Source organism: Podarcis cretensis (genome assembly GCF_951804945.1).
Source record: "Podarcis cretensis genome assembly, chromosome: 1".
Classification (NCBI taxonomy): Eukaryota; Metazoa; Chordata; class Lepidosauria; order Squamata; family Lacertidae; genus Podarcis; species Podarcis cretensis.
The window spans coordinates 51,791,297-51,818,611 of NC_137170.1; the positions used below are offsets into that span (position 1 = coordinate 51,791,297).

The 27,315-nt window shown below is 43.9% G+C and overlaps 1 protein-coding gene across 3 annotated transcripts in view; it reads left to right on the forward strand.

Moving 5' to 3' along the window:
* Positions 1–27,315, forward strand: part of LRP4 (LDL receptor related protein 4) — a 97,919-nt gene that overhangs the window by 39,009 nt on the left and 31,595 nt on the right. For all 3 annotated transcript variants that reach the window (XM_079950434.1, XM_079950435.1, XM_079950433.1), the window contains exons 2-11: positions 7,220–7,375; positions 18,135–18,251; positions 18,811–18,924; positions 19,950–20,066; positions 24,152–24,280; positions 24,601–24,720; positions 25,289–25,414; positions 25,949–26,074; positions 26,611–26,745; positions 27,094–27,219. In XM_079950434.1, the coding sequence (XP_079806560.1) occupies positions 7,220–7,375; positions 18,135–18,251; positions 18,811–18,924; positions 19,950–20,066; positions 24,152–24,280; positions 24,601–24,720; positions 25,289–25,414; positions 25,949–26,074; positions 26,611–26,745; positions 27,094–27,219 (1,266 nt within the window). The remainder of the gene's footprint in view (positions 1–7,219; positions 7,376–18,134; positions 18,252–18,810; positions 18,925–19,949; positions 20,067–24,151; positions 24,281–24,600; positions 24,721–25,288; positions 25,415–25,948; positions 26,075–26,610; positions 26,746–27,093; positions 27,220–27,315) is intronic.

The following is a 27,315-nucleotide window of genomic DNA, read 5'->3' on the forward strand; positions in this document are numbered from 1 at the left end:
ATGTCTTGTGTCCCAGTTACCTGAAAGACTCTTTTCTCCTGCATGGACCTCCATTCTAAGACCACCTTCCGAGGCCATTCTTCCAAGTCCCCTGACTTTTGAAGTAAGGTGGGGGTGGCCAAGGAAACTGTCTTCTCTGTTGTTGTCCCCTGGTTGTGGAATACTCTCCTTAGGTAGGTTCGCTGGGCACCAACTCGGATGTCTTTTCAGTGCTTTTTATTTGCCCTGGATTCTGATGCAAATTTTTAGACCTGTTTTTATGGCTGGAATTTTACTGAGATGATTATGTTGCCCCTCTTTTAAATTTACCAGTAGCATCATTTTTCCACTTCTGATTCCAGTCTCTACACTACAGACTCTGAATCTGAAAAGATCCCACGTCAGTTTTGCTGCTTGTGTTGTTCATGGACTGTATCCTTCAGTTTGGTTTCGGGTGTTGGAAGGGTCTAGAGCAGGGGTCGGCAAGGTTTACCCCGTGGATCGTGAGCATGCGTGGTCGCAATTTCCGGCGTCTGAGCATGCACAGATGCGATTTCCGGCACTGCGGAAGCGAGTTCCTGCGCCACGCTTTGCCGGTTTAGCGCAGCATGCGATTTCCGGCACTGCGGAAGCGAGTTCCTGCGCCACGCTGTGCCGATTTAGCACAGCATGCGGGGACTCACTAAGCGGGCGTCTCAGGGGCCGGTTAAACAACCCCTGTGGGCCACTTGTGGCCCATGGACCTTAGGTTGCCTACCCCTGATCTAGCGTGAGCTGCAATTTAGTGTTAGGGAATAGAGTATCACAGCACAATCCCAGGCAGATTAGTTTGGGAGTCCTGCCATGTTCAGTGTGGCTTATGCTCAGCCAAGTGTGCCTGGTATGGCAACCTTGGTAGGCCTCTTCAGGTCAGGCTGTTAGGATCCTGTTCTCTTGAAACAAGATTAATAGGCTGGAGAATACGTATTCCCCTTCATAATGGTGATAATGGTTTATTAATGATTGTAATGGGAATGGTAATTCAAACAAGGTTTGTATTATGGAAAAAAATATGATTAATGTTCCTCAGCAAAAGAAAATATGTTTTTACTCCTAAACTTCTGGAAAAGAATAATAAGAGAAATGGCTTCCTAGATGTGGGAACAGAAAATTTATTTTCTCGAAGAAGGTGTGCAAATTTGTTGAAGCACTCAACATCAAAGGGATTTGTTTGGCTCTGAAGGTTTTAATGCATATCATGACATAATAGAAGAACATCCTGTCTTTTAGATTGAATGGCCTGGGATAGCTCAGACAATAGAGCATGATAATCTTGACCTCAGGGTTGCGGATTCAAGCCCCATGTTTCCAGAATTGCAGTGGGTTGGACTAGATGACCCTTGTGATCCCATCCAACTTTATAATTCTGTGTTTCTTTGCACTTCAATTTTACAGGATATGATAGATGATATGCAGTGTTTGCTGATTATTTCCCCCTTATTCTGTCATATTTTGAAGCTGACATAGTGGTGTGAGACAGCTCAACTTGACTGACATATGCTGAAGAAAATTTATTAGTGGTTTCCAGTTTGATTGGCAGTTCTTTATGTGATATACCTGATAACATCCTAATGTCAAAGCCATATAACATGTTGGTGATCATGTTGGTTCTGAACCTTAGTGCATGGAGTGAGGATCACATTACTGAGAGGGTTGGGTGTTAGAAAATCATTCCTGACTAGTGTTTGTAATTTGAATATGAAATACCACCTAAAGATTAAGTGTGTTTTTCCTGTTTTATTCTCCTTGAAGAGTTAGTTATTGGATAGTTTGCAATGTGATAGCATTTGACATGAATATTTAAAACATGCCTAGTGGTAGGAAATGCATTTGGCAAACAGGAAGTTCAGTGTCCTCACCGCCTGGAGTTCTGTATCCTATCTACAACAAATTAAGCAGCCAGAAGAATCTGACCTCTGTGAGTTAGGACACATATGTGGTGATGAGATCTGTCTTAAGAGGCTGGACTGTAGCCAGTGCCTTGGAAGTGAGTACCAAAATATCAGAGCAGGGAACAGAGAGAGATCAAGCACCATCAAAATATAAGAACTGAGAAAATGAAGAGACTGAGCATCAATTTGCAATGCACTGGAAGCTTAATGGCTGTAGATAATTTGCATAAATTTGCCTGAAAATGGTGGGTGCTGGGCTGCCAGAATGGGAGAAAAATTCTCTCTCCCAGCAAGTTGGATAGACTTTTAAGAGCCTTGTTGTAGTTTCCTCCATATCTTGAAAATTCAGATTTATGCATAACCTGTATTTTAGAAAGCCTTGACGTGTAATATACATTTAGGGGAGGAGCTTTTACTATTTGAGATGCATCTTTCTAAGTTTTTCTCCAGGCGTGAGATACAGAGAAGAATTGTATATTAACCATGTTTTTAAGCTTTCCTTTCAAATCCATGCACATCCTTATAAAATGCCCACTGTACTACAGATTCTAAATTGAACTCTCAATGAATGGTATTAGCAAGTGCATTATTGGTCAATAATGCCTGATGTCATGATTATTAGATTAATTAGAGGTGTTAAACATTTTGTGCCAGTAGTGATGCATACAAAAGTTGGTGCAGAAAATGTCAGGGAGTCAGTGCAGAAGCTGAAAGACAAAGTTGGGATTGCAGCAATGGGTGAGTTAACTTTAGCCTAAGTAGCATTCTGATTTGCCTGAAAAGTGCAGAGATGACAAGAGCAAAGGCTGGTAAGGAGGGAGGTTGCAGTAGTCTACGTAAGATGTGACTGGAACATGAATTAGGGTTTTAGCAGCAAATATAGAAAGAAAGAGATAATTCTTGGATGGGTGTTGGAGAGTAGGAAGTGACAGCACCCTAGGATTTCTGGAAGGCAGAGGAGATCACAGCAGTTTCTGCAACATGATGGAGAAGGATCAGATGAGAAGACTGGAATTTCCATTGCTAGCCTTGTCAGTTCCATGCGTCAGTAGCATAGTCTGGAGTAAATGCCTATCTATTAGTTAAATATTAGTTTCAATATATCAGATTTCCTATATATGTAGATTCCGCCCGCCCCCCTAGATTTTCTTGTTAAGTAATGCGGCTTGAATTTAACTATGCTTGCTGACGTTACGTTGGAATTAATGACCAAATGATGATTCAGTCCTAGGCACATTCATGTGGAAGTCAGTTCCATTGAACTCATAGCGACTTACTTAGTTAAACAGGTTAGGATCTGGCCGAAACAACCTCTCTAAGATTGCAGCATTTGTATATTTTAAAATCATTACTTGTAACAATGACATACCGGCATATCAGGAAACTTTGCTATTGCAGCATTAGTATTTCAATTTTTCTCTCTTCAGATATTTATGTTAGATTGCTTCCTACCGGATGTGAATTATGACACTGAATTTTCTGCCTCTTATCTGATGCTTTTATTTTGCGCTCTCATGGGCATTTGCTGCTTTTCCTGTTTTGGTGTTTTCTGAAAGCACCTCTGTGGATAAGTTCCCCTTTTCTAGTTCACTAATGAAGATGTTTTAAAACAATGGATCTAACAGTGATCCCTGTAGTTTCTAAGAGCTCCATCCCTCCTGCAGTTTGGTATGTTGCTGTTTCTCATTACCCTTTGTTTATGGTTCTTCAGCCAGCTTTTGACTTTTGTATTCATATCCGAGCCAATTATAATTACTTTTCTGAATAGCGGGCCATGATATAAATTATCATCCTGCAAAGCTTTCCCCAATATGCTCTGAGCCCTTGGAGATATTGCAGCATTTTCATTTCTAAAGATGTGGTGACTTACAAGATATTTAAAGGGAAGCTGCTCAACCCATTGTCACACTTAATTAACATAGGGTAGACATGGGAACTCGATCTTGCTTTTTAATCAAAGGTGCAGCCACTTAGTCTTTTTAAAGTGAGGGTGGGGCAGAGTTGTTATTCTTTCAGAGTAGCCGATTCTTTCACTTCCACATGATAGTGTGCTTGCATATGCCTTTCAGACCATTGCTGCTTTACCAGAATAAATTGCATTTTTATTGGCTAGCCCTGACTTCCTTAGAATTGGCAGCAGCTTTCAGTGGGTACTGGAAAAGTTACCTCCAGTCATTGGCTTTCAAGGCAAACGTTTACAAGCACTCTTTTTCCTCTCCTTCCCGTCACTCTTCAGCTTTGCTACCCTTGAGATTTATTGCTTTCCATGCTCCATTCCTTTATCATGGAAAAGTACTTTCCTCGGGTTCCTGTTAATCTTTATAGTATGTGTTATTGCTGCCATTTATGCTTACCCAAGCCATAAACCTTATCTGACCTGTATAGACTTGTTGAATTTCTTTTCCTTGTCTGTATAAATCAGACCTGCTGAATTTGCTTGACATGTTCCCTTAAGCTTTTAAAGAATAAAAAGGGAAACTTCTGAATGTCAAAAGTTTCTGCATCAGTGTCTCCATGAGGTTTAGTTACAGATAGGTAGCCGTGTTGGTCTGCCATAGTCAAAACAAAATAAAAAAAAATACCTTCCAGTACCACCTTAAAGACCAACTAAGTTAGTTCTTGGTATGAGCTTTCGTGTGCATGCACACTTCTTCAGATACCACTTCTTCAGATATGCACACTTCTTCAGATATGCACACTTCTTCAGATTCCATGAGGTTTAGTGAAGGTGAGGGAATAGCTATAGCTCAGGGGTAGGCAACCTAAGGCCCATGGGCCACAAGCAGCCCATGGGGCTTGTTTAATCGGCCCACAAGCCTCCCCCGAACTGAGCTGCCTGCTTGGCGAGTCCCCGCACAATGCTCTTAATCAGTGCGGCACGGGGACTTGCTTCCACTGTGCCGGAAATCACGTCTGTGTATGTGCAGAAGCCGAAAATCATGTTTGGGCAGATGCAGACGCTGGAAATTGTGTCTGCACAGATACCGAAAATCGCGGACAGGCGCGTGCACACGTGCGCGCGATCCAGCCCACAGAGGGATCTCTGCTGGAGTGAATCGGCCCAGGCGAGGTAAACCTTGCCGACCCCTGCTATAGCTGGTCCTTGGTTCAAGCAGGAAAATATTTCCACGAGTGTGTTATGCTTCATGTATTCGTATAGCATTGCATGAATGTGTTGATTGTACAAGGAGAGGTGGAAGCTTGAATGCTTCCAGCTCCAGACTGGGGAGCTAAACTAGCCTTAAAATCTTCCTTCATTATTACCTTATGTTTCAGAAATGGTGGAGTAAATATTTATGTTTAACAACACCACCACACAGGAATTTTAAACACAACACCTCCTTGGGTGTCCTGTGAATGGCCAACCAGGAGTTTAAATCCCCACTCAGCCATGAAGCTCACTTGGGCCTGTCATCAACTCTCAGCCTGACCTGTCTCAGAGCTGTTGTGTGGATAATATGGAGAGCCATGTATGCCACCATGTGCAGCTTGGAAGAAAGGTGGGATAGAAATGCAACCAACCAATCAACGAATATCTTATGACAGAGATACTGTAATTAAGCTTGGACTGTGTCATCTTCCAAAGGTGCCCATGGAGCATGATACTGAGCCAGTGGACCTTGACACCTGTAAAATTATAAGTAGGTGGGATTCTGGTCAGGTGTTGGACCCCTGGTTGAAATTAGTTCTGCTTCTTATGCTGCGTTAACAGATCTTTGTGGACTATATCAGTGAGTGATGTTTCTTCTGTCATCAGAACATATGAGTGCAGTGTGGCCTTCCCAGTTTCTGACAGAAATGTTCTCTGTTAAAACAATGGGTCAGCAAATCCCTCTATTAAGACTGGATTAACTGTACTTTTCTTCAGTGGGAAACTGCTACTTGAGGTTAAAAATCACTGCTTCAAGTGACAAGCGAAGGAATAGTAGCCATTTGCTTCTGAAGTTCATTTATGGAAAGAATATCCCTTCAGATCAAAGAAGACTGTCCTGCTAACTAGCCTGTGTGTAAAAGTACAGCCTTCCTCAATTGTTAAGCTTCCTAAATGAAGCAGTTCTCCAAAGAATGTAGAGCAATGGTATGCTAATGAAGAGCCAGCAATATTATCTTGCTGTAATGATGGCTGATTGATAGCATCAGTAGAGAATTAATGAAAGGTTGTGGGAAGCAGACCCCCTTCTTCAGAGTAAGGGGTGAAATATCTTCTTCCTTGTATCTAAGAAAGGTGATACAATTTTTCGACAAACGTTGGGTAAATTGCTTTTCCCTCTGACAACATGAAAGATTCTAGAGAAATACTTTGCACTTAGAAGAGATACCATAGCTGTTACCGGATTTAAAGTCTGCATCAGCCCAAGCAGCACCAGAAACATTTTGACTTGATTACGAGAAGCGTATATTTTATCCCCTTAAGCACTGCTTTGCTTGCCTAATAGGCAGGTGCCCTGACTTCCTGCTCATTTCCGAATCTCCTTAGTTGACCAGGGATGGAACATGAGATGCTGAGAGGGTCATAATCAGAGGCATGGATCCTATTCAGGGTTTCTGAAACACATGAGTGAGCTATCACACGTGTCCTATTTTTAGAGGCAGAACTTACTTGCAAAGAGTTTGACTTCACTCAGTCCGTTTGTAGCTACTTCCTTGTTTCTATTCTTGATATGACCACGTACCTTGGACATATCTCCTATTTCAGGTACAGTATCAATATAATATCACTATAAGTCTGTGAGCATTTCAGCTGTGAGAAGGTAAAGGAAAAAATGGAAATCAGCACATGACAATGCTGGCTGAGGAGCGGCTGCCTTTTTTTATGAAGCAGAAATGATGGCGTGTGTGCACTATGGTTTTGTGAAATATCCTTCAGCTTATCCCCTTTTTGGAATCAAGGGATGAGAATAAACAGTTAGAAAGCCTATAAAAACCTGCAGGCTTCCCTACTTTATTTAAGTCCTCATATATCTGCCAAGGACTCTGGGAATTGCCCAAATATGGGATCCATGCATGCATGTATGTGGTGGTGATGGGGAGATGGAGGTGTTGTAAATAGGATATTGCTGTAAGCTGCTCCAGATATTTGGCCATGGAACCAACCCTTAGATTTCCCCCCGAATGATTGCTTTTCAGTTGTTGCTTCCAGTCAGTTGCATCTCGGGAATCTTAACACACAGTGGAATGCTGGGAGTGTGTGCGGTTCATAGGAATGTTCCCAGTGTCATTTTGCACTGCATTCATGCACATTAACGTGATGTTAGGTGTCCCTTTCTTTTCCTTACCTCTAAAGCATGTCGATTATTTTCTCCCTGCAGGTGCAGGCAGCAGCAGCAGCAGTGCAGAGTGCGCTTGTGGACGAAACCACTTCACCTGTGCTGTTAGTGCTTTTGGCGAATGCACTTGCATCCCTGCTCAGTGGCAGTGCGACGGTGACAATGACTGCGGGGACCACAGTGATGAAGACGGCTGCAGTAAGCGAACAGTCCATTCTTAAGAGGGAGGGAGGGAGGGAGAGGGGAAGGACTGAGGCGAAAGAAGATTGGTGTGTGCCTGGGTGCTGTGAAAAGTCACAGGTCGCTTTTTGCCACCACCGTGGCTAAGGCCTGCGACAAGTATCTGCCCTAAGAGTTTCTTCCAGTCCAGCAGAGTCAGTGGCATGTTGCTAACTTGGGACGTGTTGCAACATGTCCCTTTTCCAGACATTTCCTTTGTTGGCGTTCTTGGAAGGTTGTGGCTGTGAGGAGAGCTAGCTGCTTGCTTAATTAGCTTTTGTGGCCCATGCTGTCAACAAAAAGAAAACAAAACAGAGTTTGCAGCTGGTTTTTACTTGTGGTCCTAAAACAAAGTAGAGGGTCCTCAAGAGCATTCAAAGCAACAGACAAAATCACAGGATTCCCCCCAAACAAGGAAAGTGGTATAAAAATTGATTTATAAATAGGCAAAACAATTTCACCACCCTTACAAGTGATTCACATAGCCGTACCTTTCAGCCCCAAAAGTCTGAAACAAGAAGCAGGTAAAACATACCTTATCCTTGAATGTGGGAGAATGTGCACTGAGAACATCCACATTGAAATGTGCAACAACCATGAAAAATGTACAGAAAAGCTTCTCATTTTTTTGTATTTGTTTTGCAAAACTATGCGTACCCCTCTCTAGAAAGAATAATCTCATTTCTACTGAGGAGCAAGCATCCTTGCTGAAATAGGAGTTGAACAATGAGACAAGCTACTGCAAAAGATGCCTGTCAAAATCCATAATAGCAAACGGCTCTTCTATTTTAAATGTCTAGTAATGATTCTCCGTGTACATCAGTTGACTTGAAAGTTGAGTTTTAGCAATGCAGAAAAAGGACAGAACCTCCCTCAGAGAGATCTAGACTTGAATCATAATTACAGTGCATCCACAATTCCAAGATTTGCACTTCTGCAGACAGACTGTCCTATTTGCATAAGAACTGCCATCACAGTGACTGCAGAGCCAAAACAAGGATGCTAATTGTTAGTATTTTTAATATCCAGAAGTACATAGTAATGAAATCTCAAAGTAAAAATGCACTTCATCTGAATAAAGAGAGCCCCGATTTATAATTCTCAGCCCTCAGATTATGAAATAAGGAGTAGTGATTCCTGAAAAGTAGAATGTAGCCATTTTACTTTTTTAAAAAATCCATACTTACATGTGTGCACGCACGCACATCTATATATATCTATGTCTGTCTTTCTGTCTACATGTGTGCAGCAGTCATTGTACATGCACACATACATTTCTGGATCCCATTTTCAATGCTGGATTTGTTTACATTTCTAAATGCCTTGGGACAAGGTTACATGAAAGATGTATTTATTTATTTTAATAGTTATAAACGGCCTTTTCATATAAAATATTGCAAGGGGTTATACAGACCGAAAACAGCAGTATGCATTTCAATGAAAACATCATCAAGCACATGGTAAGAACTGGTTGGCAAGGAATCTCTGTTTTGAAACGCCTGTCTGAATAATACAATTTTAAGAAGACTTCTAGAAATGAGGAGGGATGGCTTTTGCTGAACTTTTATTGTCAAGGAATTCCACAGGAGCTGTCAAACTTCCCCAGAAGAAGACATGACTGATCAAGGAGGGGCATAAGGAATCATGTGGTTATGGAATGGCCTCCCCCAAGAGGCTCTGGTGTCTTCATAGTGTCTTTTTAAATGTGGTTTTAAATAAACTTTAATGGTGTGGTCTTAAGCTGTGCTGCAAATAATTTTATATTGTTTCTGAAATAACTGAGTGCACTCATGTGCAAAGGGAATGTGTGAAGAGTTGATTGAACAGATATAGTTATGAAGCCTGAGGAGGAAGTGCACATTTCGGCAAGGGATCATCATGGTGCTCTGCATCAGGTGCAAACCTTAAATTATTGCTGTATATTTGGTAAAAAGGTAAAGGTAAAGGTACCCCTGCCCGTATATTTGGTAGTGCAACTCAATTTTCACCTTTGGTAACTGCCCAGTGTGTCACATGCTGTGTGTTTAGTATGTCTGTTCAAATACTGTGATGTGAGAGTCTCCTAGCTGTGGATTTTTTTTTAATGAGCCTTGCATGTTACTTGGCTACAGTGATAGTTTAAAAAATACATACAAAGCATTTTTCTGAATCTCATAGCCTTGCACCTCCTTTGCAGTTCTTGGTTTCTCATATAAATGGTCTTACCGGTAAGCAGCGTCACTTCCTTTTTCATCTGCAAACTTTACATTTGAAGGATTTTCATCTTTACCAAACCAGTGTCTGTTTAGTTTCCCTAGTTGTCTTCTTTCTTTTCCTCCAACTGAATTGGTCTTTTTTGATGTACTCATTTTCCCTGGGCCAAAAAATAAAAATGAAATCCATTTGCCCTCTAAATATTTAATTGGGATGGGCTTATCTGAAGACACAAGGAGGCATGTTGGTACCAAGCCTTAATTTGGTGTGGGGGAAAATATTTTTGGTTTCTGCTCTTTTGTACCTGTTGAAATGTGCCTATGTGACTGAAAAAGCCATAGAGAAAAAGGAGGTAGAGATGCTTAAATTTTCTGTGGCTTGCACTTCTGCTTTATTAAGAACATAAGATGAGCTTGGTGGATGAAGCCAGGGGCCCATCTAGTCCAGCATCCTGTTCTCACAGCGGCCAACCAGATACCTCTGAGAAACCAGCAAGCAGGATTCGAGTGCAAACCTCTTGTGGTTTCCAGCAACTGGTATTCAAAATCATTGCTGCCTCCACGTGTGGTGGCAGAGCATAGCCATCATGGCTAGTAGCTATCAATAGCTCTCTCCTCCATGAATTTATCTAATACTGTTCTAAAGCTATCAAAATTGGTGGCCCCCACCACTTCCCGTGGGACTGAGTTCATAGTTTAAAACTAAGTAAAATTAGAAGTGTCATTGCTGCATACTTAGAGAAATGAATGCACGAGTCCCTTGCCTTGCCTCTCTGGAGCTGCAGAGTGCCATCATCATTTTCAAGGAGGGGGAGCCAGCAAGAGTCTTTAAAATCAAGTGTGGCAGAGAGCAATGAATTGGAATGTGCCCTTACAGAAACAACAACAACAGCCTTCTTAAAAACAAGGGGAGTGGGAATTAGCAGCAGCAGCGTATGTGAAGTGCAGAATCATGTTGAAGTGAGCAATGAACAGCATATGACAATCAAAGCATTGCTTTTCTTTCTTTTTTCTTTTTGTCGTTTGTCAGAATGAGCTTATGGATGCACTCACCCATGTCTTTCTTGTTAACGGCTGCTCTGATTTGTCTCTTTCCCTGACGTACTTCATCCCCTGAAGTATTCTACTTGTTCTCCTTGTTATCTGATATTGCTTCAGAGTCAGTCCTTGGGTATGTGGCTTTCAAGGAGCACCTCATATCTTAGGGAGTTGGCTTGTCTCCAGTGTCGCCGTTGTGCCATGGGGTTGGGGTGTGCTCAGGAAGCATGTACCTCAAATCGTAGTCCACCATCCAGAGTTCAAGAGCCCCTGGCCCGACCTGGTGGCTTGCAGCCCTTCTCTTTCCGTCCTCTTGATGTCTGCTGCTCTTCCCTCCGACACAGCTCCATCTCTCCCCCATCACCTTCTTCCAACAGGTCCCTGCTGCCTTCCATCACTCTTGGTCCTCACACAACTCCTTTCCCAAACGTCCACCCAGGGAAGTTGTGTCAACAACAAGGGTGCTCGGCCTCCTCATGCCGTAAGGATCCCTCCCACTACCGGGTGTGCCTTGCGCCTAAGGGAGTACAGGTGTGGGAGTTGCACACCCCTCATCCTCAGCTTGCCCACCCACCTGCTGAGCACATGGCGCTAAAGGACTGAGTCAGTCTTTGCCACCTGCACTCAACTGTCAGTGTCATTGTGCTGATGCTCATGTGCTGCCAGACGCCCACTGCATTGCCAGAGCAACCGGCGTTACTCCTCGCTCCTTGACAGGCAACGGGGAAAGAGGTGCTAGGGGTTCACCTCCATCCTGATTGGCTCTGTTGCTCCCACTTGCCCCCTGGTCTGTCTCTCTGATCACTTGGGGAGGGTGCCCCATAATCCCCCCCAGGTCCCGCTGAGGCCCTCCCCAGGGTCCTCCTCCTCGGAGCTGGCATAGAGCGCAGAGCGTTCTATGACAACCACGGAGCTAGGCAAAAGCGCAGAGCTGCCTTCGCTTCATGAGCACCTGGGCATTCTGCTTAGGCCAGGCATCTCAGTTGCTTGGATGCTTGACCCAAAGCGCAAAGTAGAGGAGAAGCACAAAGAGCTGATTTTTGCCATCTTCTGGAAGCCTGGCTGATCCCTTTCTCAAGTCACAGTCAACTGTTGCCTTACAGTTGTTGGGTCACAAATGAAAGCCAGTTATGTGAGTGAGAGAGACCACATGCATTATTTTTGTTTGGTTATTACATTTATATCATTCCTTTCTTCTGAAAACAAAAATGGAACACAAAAACAGTGAGCACAGTGTTTATTGTATTTTTAATAAACAACAACAACAACAACAACATATTATAAATATGCTTAAAGCTGTTCACAATGTAACAGCAGTGTCCATGATCCATGTAGGTGAACCAAAATAAAACATGCCACACAATGATATTCAGCTAAGTTTTACTTAGAATTCCTATTGAAATTCATGGACCCAAGTTAGTCATGGTCATTTGTTTCAATGAGTCTACTCTGAGAGAAAAAAAAGTTGAATGCCATCCACTATATATGATAGTATACATGTTTTTACCTCTCTGCAAAGATTAACCCTTTGATGCAAATATAATGCAAATGAAGCTGCTCTAAAAGATTTTTGGTTGGGAGTGAGAAGCAGATTTAGGCTGAATTTAGTATGTTCGAAAGGGTTTAGTTGTGCCAGCCTAAAGGTCAGCCTTGATAATGAAGTGTTTTGAGAGGAGAGGCTTTTGCTGCTTTTCTGCTTTTTCACCCATCCTCATGTAAGAATCCTTCATGGAACTTATAGTCACTAATGGGATTACTGATTGCCTTTGAAACCGCCTGCTTTTTAGGCTGGAAACTAATGCTAGTTAAGTACAGTTTTTCCCATTGTGAAAATGGGCAATTTGGCACTTGAGAAGTTATCAAGCATAATTATGTGCTTTTAGAAAGGTTTTAGAAAATCAAACACCTAGAAATACAGGCGCTCCTTATAGAGGCTCTTGTGAATGCTGTCTCAGGGATAGGAGGAAAAGAGAAAGGTCTTTTTCATTTGGATTTTGCCGGTTGGTGGTCATTGATGTATGTGGGTATTTCCAGCATGGTTGAATGAAATGGGAAATAATGGAGAATATAGGATATCTGTTTATTGGCTGCTAATCCCAAGCAGCAATATTGGCTTTTTCATTGGTTTCTAAAGCAAGATTTTGTGGTTGGAAGGAAGCCAGTGGCTCCTGAATCTTGGATTGACCAGATGAAAAGCCTCATAACTTAAGTCTTCTTTTACATAAAGTGCCACTTCATGTACTATATGTATGCAATATGTAAGGTATATGTGGACTTTTGAAAAAAGTGGTCAGCTTATGTTATAGATACCATATAAGAACTTAAGAAGGGCTAGCTGGATGATGCCAGTTGCACATCTAGTCCAGCATCCTGTTCTCACAGTGGCCAACCGGATCCTTGTGGGAAGACCATAAGCAGGACCTGAGTACAATACAACAGCACTCTACTCTCCTGTGATTTCCAGCAACCGGTATTCAGAAACAGACTTACTCTGACAGTGAATGTAATTTTCTCTCTGTCTCCTTCAGCTCCTCAAAGTTGGCCGCCTTGACTCTGGCCTCCAGGGTATGTGCATGTTTTTGGAGAGCCAGATTCTTTCCACTGAGCGCATCCTCTGTCATGCTTCTAACTCTTGATGCAAAACAGTATTGAGCTATTCTCCTTTTTTTAGACTTTTGCTGATACCCTTTGACCGCTGTTAATTGCAGTTTCCTGGATGGAACTCTAGCGTTTGGTTTATTTTAATTTTTATTGGCAAGTATGCAATCATTTTATAATTACTATTTAGTCAGACACTTCCCTTGGTTTTTCACCCCAATTGTGTGTACTCCGGGACTTCCTAACATAGGTGGAGTGAAGGAAGGAAGGAAGGGCTTTTGCTTTCATACCCATTGCATCACTTTCCCAGACTTGCTGGGGAGGTTTCTAAAGGGCTAAGGAAAGGTGAATGTGATTTCCACGTCAAAACTAGGGAGTAATTATTTCACTGAAGACCTAGGCTGACATAGGAGTTGGAGCGGTTGGCAATTTCAAGGTAGAAAATCGGCAATGTATCTGGATGTCCTGGGCTGCCCAAACAGTGAGGACCCCACACACACACTTGACCTCACTGAGGCGGTCTAAAGGAAATCAGAGGAATACATTTGGCACCAGCTTGGCTGCAGGAGTTGCCAGAAGGAGGCTCCACTCCGGATTTGTGTAGGATTTACTCCTTAGCCTTTTCTTCTCCTGAAGATACCACACAAGGCAGCAGATGTTTAGGACCCGAGTTTTCCTTCCCCTAGATGGGTCCCTTTCTGTCCATCCCTTCCCTCTACAGAAACCACCTTCTTGACCACTGGACCCTATATTAGTCTCAGCTGCTCAATCCACCAGAACTTGTCTCAATCCCCCGACACACAGGGGAAGTCCTTAACTCACCAAGGGTTTGAGACCCATCAGCTACCCTCACCTGGTTAAGCTGGCCAGTCAGAATTGTTTCCTGGCGTGTTGCTGCTGTCACATGCTGACAGCTTCTGGGAGTTACAGGCGAGAGCTGAGTGCAGGGTGAGGACCAGAGGTAGACCCAGAAGGAGCATGACGTTTCCCCCACCAGAGGTACTATCCCTCCTCTAACAGTCTACTTTGAAAGAAAAAGCCTTCTGTTGTTGCCATTGTCAAGCATTTAGTTGTCAAACTCTTACTGATCTACTGCAATTTATCCAGCAGTTCTAATATCGTAGCACTTTGCTTATGTTCTTCTTAGGAGTTTACGTTCTTCTTGGCATCTGATGTTCTATGATACTGGAAACAAACTCCTGGACTGAGGATGTGCTCGCACCAGCACCCCATTCCTTAATTATAACTGTGTGTCCATCCACCCTGAGCTATTATTTTGCACCTGGCTCTGGTTGGTGGAGCTTGAAGTTCTAGTAAAAATTCAAAATAGATCTTGCAAGTTTGAAGATGGTCCACCCATGGCCAAGTATGAACAACACAGCCTGACTTTGCTGGATTTGCAGACATGCTGAAGAGGGAACAAGGGCCCCTCATTGTGTGTCACTTTCTCTCCCGCCCTCTCTCTCTCTCTCCCCCTAACTTGAAGCTCATTTTTCATATTTAAGGAGGGCATTACATTGGGAGAAGCTACTCCCTGTAGGTTTGGAATTTCATTTTGAGCAGTTGCCTCATGAGAGTAGCAGCGGTTCAATAGGATAATGGTATCCGCTATGAACCAGCGCTAATGGTCTAACCCTGTGGGAGCCAGAAGAATTCTCCCCCAGAGAGCCAGCATGCAAATTCCCTTCCAGGCGGCTACTGCTCAGACCTTTGGTGATTAGTCATGCTGGGGCTCAAGGCTGCATATGTTGGGAGGGGTGGGATTTTGTGTGTGTGTGTGTGTGTGTGTGTGTGTGTGTGTGTGTGTGTGCTACAGCTGAGGCCTGGGAGAGTTTGGTCTGTGCAGAGAAAGTGCTATCTCCTCTCCCATCACATCAATGTGCTCTGCCTTTCTAGGTCTTAAAACACCTCCCCCCCTTTTTATGGAGGGGAAGACAGTATTTCCAGGAGTTAAGGAAATGAAGAGATAGTTCAGAATAAATAGGCTTTCTAGTTATGCCTTACTCTTCATTGGCCAGGATGGAAAAGTAGCTTAAGTTACATTAGATATAGAAAGAGCAGAATCGGTATGGCTTATACATTGTTTTGAAAGTGTCCCAGTCACAAAACTTTATTTTTCATACTGCATTTAACCAGTAAGGGGTTACAGAGTGTTGTAATTGAGCCGAGAATTAAATGTGCATGATCTTAGATTGTCAACCAGCAGGTTTACATTCTTGTTTTAACCTGAAATATATGAAACAACAAATATTTCTTCTGCTGTTCATGCAAGGCAAAATAAGGGGGTACTCGACCTCACATTAAGAGATCTGAAGGGAAAAACCCAAAGCTTGATGGTTTAATCCAAGTGTGCCCTTGCAGTTGTGTTCTAGGAGTTGTGTGATATGTGAAACATTGCTGTTTGGATCTGTGAAGCATTCAATTGTTTCATCATGAGCATAGTTTGCTGGTCCAACCCATGAAAGCAGTCATTTGAATGGTACCTAATTGTTGTCGAGGAAGGACTGGTCTATGGATTTAGAAAGCACATGACATGGGCCTTCTGGAATTACACCAATTCAGAATGCAAATGGAGGCCCCATGTTTGAATGTTCCAACATGTTAAAAAACAAACTAATAACACCGACCATACCTCCCCATATGACCTGTGAGGTGGTTATGAGAAAACAAGGCCTGTCACCTGGAGCTGTTTGACATCAGACAAAGCCGTGATGCCAAATTTGTAAGCAAGTATTGGGAATGTACCAGTGCATTCCTTCTTCTTCCTTTGCAGCTCTGGCTTGTAAAAACCTTATTTTCCGCTTCTGTTCCAGAGCTCAGAGGTGAGTTTGGGGCCAGCCAACATAATCTCATTCCACCTATTCACCTGGTGCATTTTAGAAGAGAGGACTTCTAATTGTAAGGAGTAAGGCCACCCATTGGAGGAGCACGCAACTAATTTTGAAGTTCATCTTCCAATAACAGCCTGGTTATATGTTGTGGTAACTTTTGCATCCCTTTCTCCCTTGGCTAGGAACAGTTTTTCCTTCCTTCCATTTGAGATACGAGTCTTCAAGGCTGGTAAGGCTGGGAACATGGGCTTTGCTTTCCCATGTTAAACTTGCAGCCCTTGCCTTAGATAAAGTCAGGTAAATGGGGAAATGGAAAAGGACAATCTGTATTGTGTGGTTAACTGTTGTTTGCACTGGACAGTGGCAGGCAATTCCAGTTGATGTGGAGCTTGAAGCAAGCAACACTGACCATCCAGTTCCTAGACTGCAAGGGGACTTCTCTTTCCTCCTGCTCCTTGTGTGTGTTACTGCTGCATTCATTCCCCTGCCATTCTCTTGTGTTGGTGGAAGGGAAGAAGCCCAGGTGATGACAGCTGGGAGATAGTATCAGCAGACCAGGCAGGGATGAAAGGGTTTCACAATCTCCATCTTCTCTTTGCTCTGTTCTATTCTTCCTTTCTTTTTTAAAAAATAGTTGGAAGTAACATTGTTCCTTTGGAGAACACACCTGTCAGGAGCAAAGTCCCGGTGCTACTCCCTTCCAGTCATAGTTGGCAGCCCTTGAAAGCGCAGCCCTCCCAAAGGCTGAGAGTTTCTTTCAACCCTGAGGGGGGGAGGCAGGGCTGTGATTGATTTATGCTGTCCTTTTGAATTCCGGCCTTTTACGGATGGCAGCTTCACCTTTCTAAGGGATTATTCTTCTTGCTTGCTTGGGGATGTGAGGCTGCCAGTACTGAATAACCGCTGAGAATTGTGGACGCATTCTCACTGCGCACGTCTTGGGATGTAGTTGGGGCCTCTCCAAATGAACAACTAATAGAGCAACAAGTGTGCCCTTGTGGCTCATTTGTCGTCTGGCATCGGCACGCATTCTCTTGCTTAGTTAAAAGAAGGAGGGGAGAGAAATAGGTTTCCCCCTTTTGCCAGGAATGTAGGAAGCTTCCTTATACTGAGCCCAGACCATTAGCCTGTCTACACTAAGTGACAGTGGCCCTCCAGGATTTCAGGCTGGGCCCTCTTCCCAGCCCCACCTAGAGGTGCCCTACTCAGGGATCCATCATGGGACATTCTGCATGCAAAGCAGATGCTCTACCAACTAAGCTACAGCTCTTGGCATAGCGATTCCTGTTCTGCATTGCTTTTATGTCATGCAGCTTTCACTTTTGGTGATAGTGTGCTTTTGGAAATCTCAGGCTGAGCTACCCTTGAGGTATGGTTGAGCAGCATTTGGGATGCGGTCATCTCAGAGCGACTAACCAGGCTAAGAAGGGTAGCAGAAGGTGTGTAACAAAAAGAGATACCCTTGTTGAAACCTTGTACTCGTTTTACACGCCTGTTTTATAGTTTTGTTTTTCATCTTTTCATTTTCACCAGTTGTTATATCTGTTCTCTCTGTTTTATATTCATTATAAAAAAATGGAATAAAAAATATTGACCAAAAAAAGAATCCTGGTCTTCCTTCTTTTCATATGCAAGGGATAAACATAACAATTCTCTCCCACCAACTACTCAAATTTGTCTGTGGAGAGTGATATTAATCACTAATGCCTTAAGAATATGCTTGAAATGACATTACATAATCAATGTAATGTTTTATTTTTGGTGGAGATTGTATTGCATAACTAGTCTTACACCCAGTTTTTCTTGTAACCGTTTTTATTATTTTGAAAAATAAAAAAATTAATGAAAGAAAAAGAAAAAGAAAAAGAAAGCTTGGATAAAGAGAGCCCTGCCCAGACAGAAGTATCCTGGGTTCATTACTGTTACTAACTTTGTTTTAGTAAGTTGGTCATGTGTAATTTCTCTTTTATTGTTCCTAGTTCTCTTTGCACAAAAGAACAAAAAAACCAAGCCCATGTATTGGTGAAGCCTTTTGGGTGCTCTTAATCAGTTCCCTCTCTCCTCCTCCTTCCATTCTAGTGCTGCCCACTTGCTCCCCCTTGGATTTTCACTGCGACAACGGCAAGTGCATCCGTCGCTCATGGGTCTGCGATGGAGACAATGACTGCGAAGATGACTCCGATGAGCAAGACTGCCGTAAGTTCACTCCTCACCGGTCCTCAGAAACAAGGCAGAGCCACTACTGCTGTTCCACCCTACCTGGTAGGAAGCTAGCATAGCGGCTCCAGAGTCGTGACTCACCTGCCTGGGAAGCTGGCGTCGTGGCTCCACCCCCACCTGGCAATCTGCTTCTGCAGGTCTCGTGTTCAGAATTGTTTTCCGAGAGCACAAAGAGCATAGCTGGTGTATCTCAAGCATTGCTGGCTCTTTGCAGGAGTAAGACAGGTCACTAAAAACCACCGTTGTTATTAGCAGCAGTTGTAATTACTGTGGTGTAGTTTGCAGTTCCATCCAGGCTGGGCATTGTGTGGCCTCTTCTGGTAGGTGGGATGCGCTGCCTCAAGCCCTTGGGGATGGTGTCCTCATGCTGCTGTTCGCTTGATGCTGGGCTCCCGTAATAAGGGCGTGCCCCATAAATTGAAAGAGGACACAGTTCTCAATGATGCTGGGCAGCACACAAACACTTTCTCGGCTAAGCGAACCTGTGTGTGTTTCTGACTTTGCTCGTCGTTTGTGCTTCCTGTGTCCTTTACAGCTCCCCGGGAGTGCAAGGAGGATGAGTTTTCATGCCAGAACGGATACTGCATACGCAGCCTGTGGCACTGTGACGGTGACAATGACTGCGGAGACAACAGCGATGAACAATGTGGTTAGTAGCCAAATCCCACAGAGATTGCTAGAGAAGGGCTTGCGTGGACTTTTGTTGAAGGCAGTGGGCTAAGATTTCTGCATTTCGGAACCTTTGCAGGAAGACTGCTGGCAGTGGGGATTTAGTGTAGCAGATAGGGCTGGTTGGTCACTGCTTCCAAGTCAGTGGGTGAGATCGAAACAAAAAATGCTCATAAAGTATTTGCACAGAGGGAGAAGGCTGGGAATTACTTTCCAACCAGACCGTTATTGTATATGATATGATGTTAAAGTTATATTTATATAACCTGCAAATCCCGCCTTTCCTCCAAGGAGCTCAAGGTGAGGTACGTCTGGCTGAGAAACAGGGACCTGCCCAAGGGCACCCAGTGAACTTCATGCTTCAGGGTGAACCCTAGTCTCCTAGTTCCTAGTCCAACGCTTCCAACCATTACACCACGCTGGCTACCTCAGAGGAAATTAAGATTACACACTTGATTATTCTGGGCCAAGCAACAGGAACTATGCTGCATTCCTTTGTTGCTATAGGCTGCTCCTGGAAGATTGGGCCTCTCCCAGACAAAACCCCATTGTCGTGTTATCACCAGCCTTGTGTGAACCTTCTTGTATTTCTTCAGAATTCCTGAAGGTCCATTCAAAAATGAACCCATTGCCTAGTACAGTGGTACCTCGGGTTACAGACGCTTCAGGTTACAGTCTCCGCTAACCCAGAAATAGTACCTCGGGTTAAGAACTTTGCTTCAGGATGAGAACAGAAATCCTGTGGCAGCGGCAGCACGAGGCCCCGTTAGCTAAAGTGGTACCTCAGGTTAAGAACAGGCCTCTAGAACGAATTAAGTTCTTAACCTGAGGTACCACTGTATTAAAAAGGAAAGAGCACATAAGCAGTGAGCACATTTGTGGGCTAGCAGATGATCAGGTGGGTGTTGACAGGTGGGTCGCCTGATCAGAGTCTGGTTCCTAGGAGGGTGGGATGGGATGGGGGAATGGCCTTTCCATTGAGCTGCTCCTTGTTCTGCCTTGCAGATATGAGGAAGTGTTCGGACAAGGAGTTCCGCTGCAGCGATGGCAGCTGCATTGCTGAACACTGGTTCTGTGATGGGGATACAGACTGCAAGGATGGATCAGATGAAGAAAACTGCCGTAAGTATTCTCTCTCCTGCAAGTTGTACTTTCCACTCTGATGTCACATGGTATCTTTTCTAATGAATGCTAGGCTTACTTCAGTTTTCTCTTGAAATAAGGACCTATTGTGACTCCGAAGCCTTGCAGTGGTGTAATAGAGCATATAGATTAGCAGTGCAAATCTGTGCAGGCATTTTGCCAAATTCATACTCCTGAGCCCAAAGCTCTGCTTAAAATTACATCACCCCTCCTCCCTTTGATAACAGCATGCATCTCTTAAGCTTTGAAATGATAATGGGCTGCAGCTAGAGCAGCTGTAACCTTCTGCAGCACCCTTCTTCTCTTTCTGTCTTAAAAGAGCAACGCGTTCTCCCACACTGATGTTTTTTAGAGTGACTCGTAATAAACGCAAATGGGGAAAAGTCACATTGCAGTTGAAAATCCATATTCATTATTCAAGAAGTACCTGTGAGCAAGGACGAACTTTAAAGGGTCTGATATGCTGCTCAAAGAGAAAGCAATAAGATTTTTAGTTGCCACGTCACCATTTCCGTTCATATTCTTCCTTGAGTGTTACTCCGGAAACACTTAGGTGAAGGGGAGAGTTGTGTTGGACTTGCCCTTTTCTTCAAAGGAAGGGCATGTTAACCACCACCGCCACCCATTATGCAGGTTGGTTATCATTAATAACATTTCTTCCAAGGAGCTCAAATTGACATACATGGTTCTCCCCCCTCCCCATTTTATCCCCACAACAATCCTGTGAGGTACGTTAGGTTATGAGACAGGGATGGGCCCTGGGTCACCCAGTGAACTTCATGGCTGACACTGGATTTGAAACCTGGGCTCCCAGTTCCCAACACTGATCTGCTGCCCCTGTAGAAGCAGGGAGGGGGAATAAACCACTCTGCAAAGTTTTCAACATCTGCAGCCAAACCAAGCTACCAGCCACGTTCTCTTACTGCTAGGTGTGTGTAAAAGTTCTCTGTGTTTCTAAATTTGTGAGACTAAGATGACTGCAATCCCCTGAGCAGCCTGTATCTTTTGATACGAGCTATTGTTGCTCTGTTGGTAGGAAAAATTCGGCTAACCTTTTGCTACCACTTAAGTAAGTAGTGCTGCTTTTTTTCCTTTTAAGTTAGTCTATTTGTTTTCTTGGTCCCATAAAAACCACCATGTTATTCATTTTGTATATCTCTGGTATCTCTTGGCAACTTGAGGGTTGTTCCCCCTATCTGTTTCCTGAGCACTGGGGCTTTGAACCACACCTTGAGCAAAGATTTTTGTGAGCATGGGAAAGCGGCTCAACTTTTTGGGGTGGGCTGGTGCCGGAAGAGGATCAGCTTTAATTTGTGCCAAAGATTCTGAGGAAGCACTCTGGATGAATTCCTTCCCAGGATTTTACCCTTCGCTCCAGCCTATGGAATCATCCCTCACATAATCTCCCTTTGCTTGGTCCTTAAATTTTATCACCAGTGAGTTAAAAGATTTTTGGAGTTAGCTGCTGGGAGTATTGGGGGAGCTGCCTGTAGCCTATTGTGGGGTTGCCTGTCATTTAGCACTTTTTATCAGGTTTCTGTTTTCCCCCTTACCTCTATGTCTGAGCAGTAGCAATGGAAGAACTCTCTCTCTCTTCCTCCTCCTCCACTTCTGTCTCAAGGGCATTTTGCAGAATTTGTTCTAGATAGGAGGAAACTTCAAAAGGTCTGGGGGTGGGGGTGGGGAAGACGACCGGGGCTGCCAGCTCCTGAAGGGCAAGGGTGGGGAACGGTGTTGTGTGGGGTTGTCTTTTATCTCCCCAGATAATAAGAGCTGGCCAGCAGCCAAAGCTGCAAAGACTTCTGAGCCAGGAAAAAGGCTCTGAGAGAGAAAGCCAACCTCTCTCTTTCTCTCCTGTTCATTGGCTGGGCCTTCCCTCGCTGGTTATTAATAAACATCCATGCCTCAGGGATGGGAGAGGAACGAAACTCAAACGTTGCCATGTTTAGCAGCAGGGTAAAAGAGGGATTAGGAAAGGTATCTTCTTAGGCCTGGGTACTTCTTAAAAATCTGCCTTAATAGCTTTAAAAAAACACACACCCAAGGTGAGTAGTGTTTCCTCCTTTTAGAAAGGCGTAGCCTTGCTACATCATTTGTGCTTTTCTGCCCCCAAGTTCCCCATCCCTCTTGGTTATTATTTGCAATGGAAAAAGGTACATGGCCAGAACGGTTGACCCCAAGCATTGTCTGGACCAGAGGTGATGAGCATGCGTTGAGCTTTTAAGCTCTACCCTTTTCCCTACAACCAGAGCCACATGCAAAACATTGGCTTAGTGGGGAGGGAGGACGCAAGCACTTCAAATTGTGGCAGCAGCATGTGTGCGACCCCAGAATTTGTTTGTATTACCAGAACCAAGTTGAATTTTTAATTAAAAAATAAAAAAATCTACTCTTTGATTTTCATTCACACCAGGGTTTCATTCTTTCAGCAGTCTAATTTAGAGAGGGAGGAGTTTCCTCCCCACTCACGCTGCTATTGGTAAATTGGTCAGGAGTCAGATTTACTGATCTTCTGTGGATCACCAGAAGATGTACCACTGCCCACCCTTGGTCTGGATTCCAGTGTGCTAGGCCCTTGGTGGCCGTTCATTTGCCTTACCTAATCTAATGCTGGTGTGTGTGAGTGTGAGTGTGTGTGTGTGAACACTTGTGCATCCCCTACTGTGGCAGTTCTGCTCAGGCTTCCTGCCAGAGTATCTTTTTCTTTTTGTGTTCCGTGGTTCTGGTTTCTTCCCTCTTTGAATCTTACAGTCCTGACAGCGGTGCCTGGGCACATTGTCCCAGCACACACAGAATGTTCTTGTCCTGCCTAATTCTCCTTGGAGGGCTCTTTTCTGTGCCATAAAGAATTGCCGTGGAGAAGGGCTTCATTGTAAAACCTTTGTCATAGATTATGCTGGGTGCTGCACAGGGTCAGAGTTCTTGGGAAGAATTCTTACAATAAAAAAAAGGGGGGGGAGAGATGCTTGTTCTGGCATCATTTTGAAAGAAGCCGAATTCTTCAAAAGCCTGGCACCGCCCAGGATGTCTTCAGCTCAGCAGTGTTAGCAAGATTTAAACTCTCAAATGTGCCCTCTGCTTTTCAGCCTTAGCAACTTGGCTAACATCAGACCTTGGCACAGTCAGCTCTTAGGTGTATATGGGTGTGGTTCCAGGGACAGGGAAAATTATAGCTCTGTGATGGCCTGGAGCTATCTCAAAAGGTTAGCTTGCTTTGGGGGGGGGGCCTTTAGAAAACAGCGGGCTCAGAGCACTTGATGAACACTTGGCATGCTTGCGGATCGCCATAAATCAGTTCACATTATGGTTCCCACATGGATTTGCCCATGTGCTGAAATCTGCTGTTCTTAATAAGTGTACTGTCACACACACACACTGCTGCGTCTGCCTGCCCAAATAATTCTATTTTTGGTAGCATTCATCAGGGAGGGTGCGGCACCACTGAACAACAGCTACAGGGTTACTTTTCAGGGACATGCTATTCCTGCTGCACCTGAATGTCAGGAGGGGACTGCCTCTTCCACGACACCCAAATTTTCAGCATGCTCATTGTATGCACTATGCTTGTTTTAATGTGTGGGACTGCTAGGGGCAGTTACCATGTGGTAACTGGTAAATTAGGCAAATACCCTTATGTGAGACCTGATACGTAGTATTGGGATAACAGTAGGGAAGTGCTGCAAAGCTTTCAGTCTTGGTGGACACTTGCAAAGCAATGAACATTTCGTCCAGAAATAAAGATTTGCCGCAGTGCAGGTAACACTCTTGACACTTTTCAGTGTAGTGGCAGGCTTGCCTATGCGTGATGCCTTCCTCTTTTGTTTTTCTGTATTTGAGAAGGGCCACAGTTTAGTGGTAGGTCATCTGCTTTGCCTACAGAAGGTCCCTGTTTCAATTCCTGACATCTTTAGGTAGTGCTGGGAAAGATTCCTGCCTGAAGTTCTGGCCTAGATTGACCAAGTTGTGACTTGGTTTAAGGCCATTTTCTGCGTTCCTGTGTACCTTCTTGCTCACAGTGCCAAAAGCACTAGCCTTACATAAGTATTCTTCATCCTTTTTTTCAGCATCAGATATTCCAGCAACAACATGTAGCCTGGAGGAGTTCCAGTGTGCATATGGGCGCTGTATCCTGGACATCTACCACTGTGATGGAGACGATGACTGTGGGGACTGGTCTGATGAATCCGACTGCTGTAAGTTACCTGGGGCGATGGCATGCTGGGTGGGTTGCTGCATTGCATTTAAAACAAAAATCAATTTCATTTCTGAGAAGACAAAACTGTGCTGCATCGAGAATCCATAGCTTCTACGCTCAGAAGAAATAGTACAAATCCAAGAATACATTTGCTTCCAGCGATTCTGTTTGCAAGAAGGGATTTCCCCAGAATTAACACTGGGTTGGAAAGGCAAGAAAGGAAATGTCCTAGGGAACATGCAGTGGGAGGTACCTGGGATTTACTCTAATTTGGGCTCAATAAAGAATGGATTGCAATGCACTGTCTTCTCTTTGCAGCCTCTCACCAGCCATGCCGCTCAGGCGAGTTCATGTGCAACAATGGTTTGTGCATTAATGCCGGATGGAGATGTGACGGTGACTTTGACTGTGACGATCAATCGGATGAGAAGAATTGCAGTGAGTGCCTTGGGGCTTGCAGAGGAGGTTTAGTGTAGGGGCAGCAAGGGGATGTGTGGCCCTGGTGATATCAGACAGGGGGCAACTTTCAGTTTTGGATAAGACACGCTGGCTTTGTTGTTTGGATTATATATTTGTGTTTCTGTTGCTAGGTATTCATTAATCTTAGTATGTATTCATTAATATGTTTGACCTATTAATGCTTGCATGGCTATTTAAATTTAGGGATGTTTTGCAATTAGTGAATAATATTTAAACGTTGTTGTGTTTTATTATATAAACTTTTCTCATACATGCTTATTTGCCTTACTCAATATTTGTATTATTATTATACCGCCCTATACCCAGAGGTCTAAGGGTGGTTCACATAAAAAGATCACAGTATATAAAATAAAAATGAGACTTTATTTAAAGTTAGGGATGCTTTCCAATTAGTGAATTCTACTGAAAAGTTGTCTAAACCATTTCTGATGGTGTGAGGCACTTTTGGGTAAAGTGACATACAAAAAAAACATGATGACGAAGAACAGGTGGAATTCACTGAGTTCTCTCATTTTTATTTCCTCAGCTACATCTATGTGCACAGCTGACCAGTTCCGCTGTAAATCCGGCCGCTGTGTCCGCCTGTCTTGGCGCTGCGATGGGGAGGATGATTGCACTGATTACAGCGATGAAGAAAACTGCGAGGATACAGGTGAAAATTGTGAAAGCAAACCGTTGTGTTGCAGGGTTTTGTGTGTCCCCCACCCCAATCCGCCATCCTGTATTAGAATCATTTCTTAAATATTAGAATTTACAGAATTGGGAAGGGAGTTCCAGAATTTGGTTCCAACTACTGGATGAAGCAAACCAGTATGTCCCGATCCTTCATTTTAATACTTGTTTTTATTAAAGGGTTTTCATAGTTAACAATGAAATCCCGTTGAAAATAATGGATCTGAGTTAGTCATGTCCATTAACTTCCGTGGATTTACTCTTTGTGGGACTAGCATTGAATACCACCCAATGTATACAGTATTACTTCAAGTTAACAGTGAAAGTTGAGGCTAATCAGCTAGATACAGTAGGTCAATGTTCTGACTTGGTATTAGGCAGCTTTCTGTATTTTACAGGATGTGGAATCTTCTAGAATGTGACTGCAAATAGAGATAAACTAGTATCCTTACTGTACATGAAAATTAGATTACTTTCTCTTAACTGCTTCTAACTTTCCTTTATGCCCCTTTAGGAAGTCCCCAGTGTGCCCCAGATCAATTTCTGTGCAGAAATGGACGCTGCATTGGTCAAAGAAAGCTGTGCAATGGTGTAAATGACTGTGGAGATGGCAGCGATGAGAGCCCTGACCAAAACTGCCGTAAGTCAGGGCTGCCGTACGTCCGGAATTTCCCAGACATTTTCACATCACATTAGACCATACCTAAAATAAACTGTGGTTTAGTGTGGACAAGAAACATGCTTCCACACACTGCAGGAAACATAGGTGCTTTGTTCCTCCTCTGCTCCTGCTGCGGTGCCCTAAGACAGGTCACGGTCTGGCTTCTGTTGTAATCTGAACCTGTGCCCATGGTTTGTTTCCTGTAAACAGACCATAAGCAGTAAGCCAAGAGTAAACCTTGGCTTCCACTCATGGTTTGTTTGGAGAGAAACAAACCATAAGCCCTGGGTTCAGACAACGCGCAGAGTGTGGATTGTTTCTGGCAGGAGTGGAGAAGTAAAATGCGAGCAGCATGCATACTGACAATTCACATTACGCCATAGGTGGGTTTTTTTTTTTGAAAAGCTATGGTTTAATGTGATGTGTTAACCTGGCCTTTGTAGTGCTTCTGCGACATTTTAGAAAAAATAAGCAGCTGCCTGGTGAGTTTTCAACTTAATGTGCTTCTTCTGCAGGTCTTCGAACTGGAGAAGAAAACTGCAACCTCAACAACGGGGGCTGCGCCCAGAAGTGCCAGATGACTCGAGGGACGGTGCAGTGTACCTGCCACACAGGTTACAGGCTCCTGGAGGATGGGAGGTCATGTCAAGGTCAGCAGCCTCATGCCTTGGGCCATCTGTTGGTAGAATCATGCATGTCTACAATACGAGTGGATGTGGATTTTAGATTCCTGCTCTGGCCTCTACCCCAGTGCTGCCAGGACTGGGGTTTAAACAAGTGTAGGGCCAACGACATAATTGCTCTGGGACTCGTGCTCTTTGCCCACTGGATATACTGAGCTGAAAGGCCTGTTGGTCTGAGCTCCTAAGTTCTTAGCTCCTCTTGCGATCTCTCATGTAGTGAGCTGAAAATTAACAAGTGTGGAATCCAGAGCATAAGGAAGAGCTTTCCAGTCCCTTTTGCACACCTGAATACTTTCTTCCTTTTCCCTGCTTCAGATGTGAATGAGTGTGCAGAGGAAGGCTATTGCAGCCAGGGATGCACCAACAACGAGGGTGGCTTCCAGTGCTGGTGTGAGCAAGGCTATGAACTTCGCCCTGACAAGCGCAGCTGTAAAGCCCTGGGTAAGAAGGGATTCTCCACTCTGGTTGGACGGTCACTGCCTAAAAAACACAACCGTGCCTGATGCAATGTTGTCGGCTTAGTTTGGAGCTTCAGCT